General features: G+C 47.8%; 1 protein-coding gene across 1 annotated transcript in view; it reads right to left on the bottom strand.

The window, feature by feature from the left end:
- Window positions 1-4,965: 4,965 nt before the first annotated feature.
- TMIE (transmembrane inner ear) overlaps window positions 4,966-5,926 on the bottom strand; it is a 57,572-nt gene continuing 56,611 nt past the window's right edge. The window contains exon 4 of the mRNA XM_018571671.1: window positions 4,966-5,387. Within this exon, the coding sequence (XP_018427173.1) occupies window positions 4,966-5,387 (422 nt within the window). The remainder of the gene's footprint in view (window positions 5,388-5,926) is intronic.

Genomic DNA, 5,926 nt, shown 5'->3' with positions numbered 1-5,926 from the left:
GGAGAACTATGAGGGGAGTGAAAATCACTCATCCTCATAGTTCTATCCGACGTGTGACAATGAAACTGTCACTCGTCGGCTCAATAGATTGTGAAGTGAGGGAACACATACCGTCGCTCGCTCACTTCTCAATCATCTCCCTGCAGAGAGCCGTGACTGTCAGTCACGGCTCCCAGCAGGGATTCTCTAGATAGGCAGAGCCCGCTGTCACTCACGCAGCTGGGTGGAGCTCGACAGTATTGTTGGGATCCGTCCCGGCTGCGGCGGTCTCAGCATACCGTGAGCTGTACCTTGCGATATACTGAGCTTCGGGTCACGGGAGGACGCTAGCTTTTGTTTTTGTAAATCATGTCCCTGCAGAGAGCCGTGACTGTCACTCAGGGCTCCCTGCAGGGATTCTCCCCGCTCCAATCCTCCAGCGCTGACTGGCGGAACGGACGGGGGAGGGGGCGGGCACAGTTGGCTCTGCCTCTAGATAGGCAGAGTCAGCTGTCACTCACGCAGCTGGGCGGATCTAGACAGTAATGTCGGGATCCGTCCCGGCTGCAACGTCTCAGTATACCGCGAGCTGTAGCTCCCTATATACTGAGCTTTGGGTAACGGGAGGACGCTAGTTTGTGTCCTCCTGTTACCCTCAGGAAAACTATGGGGAAAAACACTGACCCCATAGTTCTCTTTTAAACATGAGCTTAACCTGTTAATCCTCAGTCACAAGGGAGCAATGCCTACTCTCAGCTGCTTAGTAGTGCAGTTCTAACTTCCAACCCTTCCCATTGCATTGAGTGTAAGTCGTCTACTTAACTTCACTTTACAAATACTGGAGCACCAAGCAGCAAATTATAAAGATGTTTTTGGATGTCATTAATAGAGTTAGAACCCTAATCACCTCGTATTCTGCTCCTTCTTGCGGAGGAAGATTTCCCTTCAGTACCTAAGTATGTGACACAACAGAAAATGATGGGAATGTCTCCAAGTAGAACAACAGCAAAAAGTTTCCCAGCACACTCACCAGCCAGCATGCAAAAAAAACTTGTCTAACCGCTAAGGTTAAAAACAGAGGTTTTAGATACACGACTTTTTGCTGTTGTACGGTATAAAGCCCTTCCATGTGCACCTTGCTTTAAAGCTGGCGATAAGCTGATGAGTGCGTTTGCCATTTGTTTTGTTTGATTGATTTGGTGCAGTGACGCATTGGCTGTCTCAGCTGCCGTTGTGATGTGCGGGGGGTCCCTGGTTGTGTCCCTGTGCCTTTAAGGGAGGTCGGGCTTCCTCCTGACAAACCTGCACCCAATTTAATCTTTTGCCCCATGTGCTCCAAGATGGAGACTCTCATGGTTTAGAGTTAGGACCGCACTACACAGAGGGGCCTTGGCGCGGCTGTGCGGCTTTCACATTTTCTGCAGAGGACGTGTATCTAAAACCTTTGTTTTTAACCTTAGCGGTCAGACAGGTTTTTTTGCATGCCGGCTGATGAGTATGCTGGGCAACTTTTTGCTTTTGTACTGTATATAGCCCATTCCGTGTGCACCTTGCTGCAAAGCTGGTGATAAGTTGATGAGTGCGTTTGCCATTTGTTTTGCTTGTCTCCAAGTAGGGACACCAATAGATTCCTCACCCTCACCCCATTCTATTCACAACTAAAAAGGTTCGCAAAAGCTCTTTCCTGCATGAAGCGCCAAGGCTGATTTACTAAAAGAGTAGAGCATTTGGAAAGTGAATGCCTACTGAGCTTAGCTAAGGTGAAGCTGTGTTCATGTCATCCATTCATTTATTTACAAGCAAAGATTCAGTTCTTTTATTTCCCTCATGCATGATTTGTTATTCCAGTAATCCCATCACCTCCTTTTTCTCCAAGTGAACAGTCGCTTTGCAGATTTTACCTTCTCTATGGGGTCTATTGATGGACAATTGGCAGAGCCATTCGCCCCGTGAATCTTTGTGAAAATTCCTTCTGTGCGAATAGAGGCAAAAAACCGAACGTGGTTAGTGTCTTTTCTTTTCAGGTGAAAGGTAATGTAATGTAATAACACATCTTGGCCACTAGATGGAGCTGAGGAGGTCATAAATACTTATTTCCTATGGTTTGTAATGCCATCTGGTGGCCATAATGGATGTTACAGTTGACCTGAGAAGAAAACATACTAAGGACATTTAAAGGAGAACTATGGGGTCAGGGCTTTTCCCCATAGTTCTCCTTAGTGTAACGGGAGGACACAAACTAGCGTCCTCCCGTCACCCTAAGCTCAGTATATAGGGAGCTACAGCTTGCGGTATACTGAGACGCCGCAGCTGAAGCGGATCCCGACATCGATGTCGAGATCCGCCCAGCTGCGTGAGTGACAGCTGGCTCTGCCTATCTAGAGGCAGAACCAGCTGTACCCGCCCCCTCCCCCGTCCATTCCGCCAGTCAGCTCTGGCGGATCAGAGCGGGGGGAATCCAGCCCCTCCCCTGTCACGGCAGAGAGCCGTGACAAGATCGAGAGGTGAGAGGTGAGCGAACGCCGTTATGTGTTCGCTCACCTCCCGATCTACTGAGCCGACCTGTGAAAGTCTCATTGTCACAGGTCGGCTAGAACTATGAGGTGAGTGAAAAGCACCCCCCTCATAGTTCTCCTTTAATTTTGCCTCTATTTGCACGGAAGAAACTTTTACAGAGCTTGGCAGGATAAATGGCTCTGCCAACTGTTTATAAACAGACCCCATAGTATTAAAAACAGCCATTTCCTTTACTTGTTATGCAGCCTGAATGCATAAAAGTTCGCTTTTAATTGGGCTTGAAGGTGTCAGCGTGTCTTTTCCTATTACAGCTGCTGCCATTTAACTATAAACCACTTTTACAGTATTTACAGAGCAAACGTCAATGTGTGACTTTTAATACGTACATGACAGCCCGACAGCTGCTGCTGTATAGATGAGATAACATTCAGTAAAAATAAAAGGGATCAAAGTGGCTGCGCAAATCATAAAAATGTTAAGAATTCCCCAAGGTGCAAATTTAAAGCAAGCTCTTACAATGTATTAGGATATTGAAAGCAAATTGGACCCCCTCCATAGATATACAAACATAAGTACTATAGCAACATACAATACATTGTTATATATGGAGATAATATTACAGTGTATCTAAAGCTAAAACTGGTTTCTTTTTGGATACAGTGGCGAGGAGTTAGACGAACCCCTGTTAGGTTCTTATTGCCCCAATAGGGACATTCCCCCTCTCGGCCGTCCACGCATATTTAGAGCTGGGTGTGGGCGAGACTAATCCGTAAATTGGGCATGATGAGCAGGCCCCATATATTTTGAGCTGGTGTCTGGGCATGACCATTCTATAGGGTGGGTGTGATGGGCAGGGGCCCACATATTTAGAGCTGGGGTCCTGACACGACCATGCTATAAAGTGGGTGTGATGGGCAGGGGCCCACATATTTAGAGCTGGTGTCTGGGCATGACCATTCTATAGGGTGGGTGTGATGGGCAGGGCTCCACATACTTAAAGCTGGTGTCTGGGCATTGCCATTCTATAAGGTGGGTGTGATGGGCAGGGGCCCACATATTTAGATCTGGGGTCCTGACACGACAATGCTATAAAGTGGGTGTGATGGGCAGGGGCCCACATATTTAGAGCTGGTGTCTGGGCATGACCATTCTATAGGGTGGGTGTGATGGGCATGGCTCCACATACTTAAAGCTGGTGTCTGGGCATTACCATTCTATAAGGTGGGTGTGATGGGCAGGCCCCACATATTTAGAGATGGGGTCCTGACACGACCATGCTATAAAGTGGGTGTGATGGGCAGGGGCCCACATACTTAAAGCTGGTGTCTGGGCATGACCATGCTATAAAGTGGGTGTGATGGGCAGGGGCCCACATACTTAAAGCTGGTGTCTGGGCATGACCATGCTATAAGGTGGGTGTGATGGGCAGGGGCCCACATACTTAAAGCTGGTGTCTGGGCATGACCATGCTATAAGGTGGGTGTGATGGGCAGGGGCCCACATACTTAAAGCTGGTGTCTGGGCATGACCATGCTATAAGGTGGGTGTGATGGGCAGGGGCCCACATATTTAGAGCTGGTGTCTTGGCTTGACCATTCTATAAGGTGGGTGTGATGGGCAGACCCTACATATCTAGAGCTGTGGTCTAGGCATGACCACTCTATAAAGTGGGTGTGTAGAAGCAAGGTGTGGGCAAGACCAACCCATAAAATGGGCTTGATGGCGGGCCCCATATATTTAGAGCTGTGGTCTTGGCATGACCATTCTATTGAAAGTGGGCATGATGGGCAGCCCCCACACAATTAGAGGCAGGTTCTGGACAAGACTAACCCAAAATTGGGCTTGATGGGCAGGCCTCACATATTTAGAGGCAGGGTCTGGGCGACAGCAACCCATAAAATGGGTGTAATGGGCAGGCCCTACACATTTAGAGGCAGGGTCTAGGCAAGGCCAACCCAAAATTGGGCTTGATGGCCAGACCCCACATATTTAGAGCTGAGGTCTGGGCATGACCATTCTATAAAGTGGGTGTGATCTGGTACCATACAGTTGGTACGTATGATCTATGGAGGGTGTCCAGTCTGACACATATGGGTACTGTTTTTATGCCCCTTCATGGGATACGTTTCATGTCTTTGATTTCAGCATTGTGAACATTAATAACATTGTTTATATTTTACATGTTTTTCTTAATTTGCGTTTATTATTTTAATACAAAGAATATAATTTTAATGACAAACTCAACAAATTGTACAAAAAAAAACAAAAAAACTGTCTTTCCTTTTGAGACAATAGAAGTCTCCAATCGAAACACTTCAACCTTCGCCTTATCCGTCCAGTTCCTGCACCAATTTGGGCAAAACCACGCCCACTTTCACTAAGCCCCGCCTCCATCTCAGAGTGCATAAAAAATACAGTGGGAGCGTTTTCTTGGCAGCGCATTTTTTTACATCCGTAGAGGAAAGTGTCTCACTTTTTAGCAGGCGGCTTCTTTGCCGTTTTTGTGTCTCCCCCTCCACCTTTCCCGGCAGATTTCGGGTCGCCCCCTCCACCTTTCCCGGCAGATTTCGGGTCGCCCCCTCCACCTTTCCCGGCAGATTTCGGGTTGCTCCCTCCTGCTTTTGCATCGCCGCCACCTTTGCCGCCAGACTTTGCGGCGGTGCCCGATTTATCTGCTGCTGCGTCCTTTTTGCCCTTTTTATCAGCTGCTCCCTTCTCTCCTTCCTTCTTCTTCCCTCCCTCCTTTGCTTCTTTCCCGTCGCCTTTCCCTTCTTCCTTGCCCTTCTCGCCGTCCTTTTTCTTGCCCCCCTTGGCCCCTTCCTTCTTGGCCTCTTCTTCTACTTTCCCGGACACGGTAGGTACTTCCTTCTTCTTGGGTTCTGCTTTCACGGCTGTCGAAAGAAAAAAAAAGTCAAGAAAGGTTTGCAATGGGCAAAGCAAAATGTACATGCACTTTAAGGTCCTTCATTTGTCCCTGGATTCCCAAATCTCATGTCTGCTCTAATATACAAACTTCAATACTTCCCAGCAGTGTTGAGAGTTGACCTCCCCTTCCTGTCTAATGAGCGGCCTTACTGACCAATAGGATGGCTCAGGAGGTGGAAGAGGGCGGGACAGGCAGAGTTTCTAGATGAGAACTTCCAAAGATTCAAGGCTCTTGGAACATGCAACAGCATTTTGATATTTGCATAACTCCTCCCAAGTGCCCGCCCACTGCTTGCATCAGGGCTGAGGGCTCTTGAGAAGAATACTGAGGGAGGGTGGTGTGATGTTTTCAGGAAGCCATGCACAGCAACCTGCCGGCCCCTCCCACCAGCCATGATCCATCTGCATTGCATTGGGTAGCTCTGAGATGACATCACTGAGATAAAAATAAGTTATCTTATGAATATGGAAAGTTTTGATGTAAAAACTTTATTAGATTTTTGGT

The sequence above is a fragment of the Nanorana parkeri genome, unplaced genomic scaffold, assembly GCF_000935625.1.
Source record: "Nanorana parkeri isolate BGI_ZX_2015 unplaced genomic scaffold, ASM93562v1 scaffold1807, whole genome shotgun sequence".
Taxonomy (NCBI): Eukaryota; Metazoa; Chordata; class Amphibia; order Anura; family Dicroglossidae; genus Nanorana; species Nanorana parkeri.
This window is presented reverse-complemented; position numbering and strand designations above follow the sequence as displayed.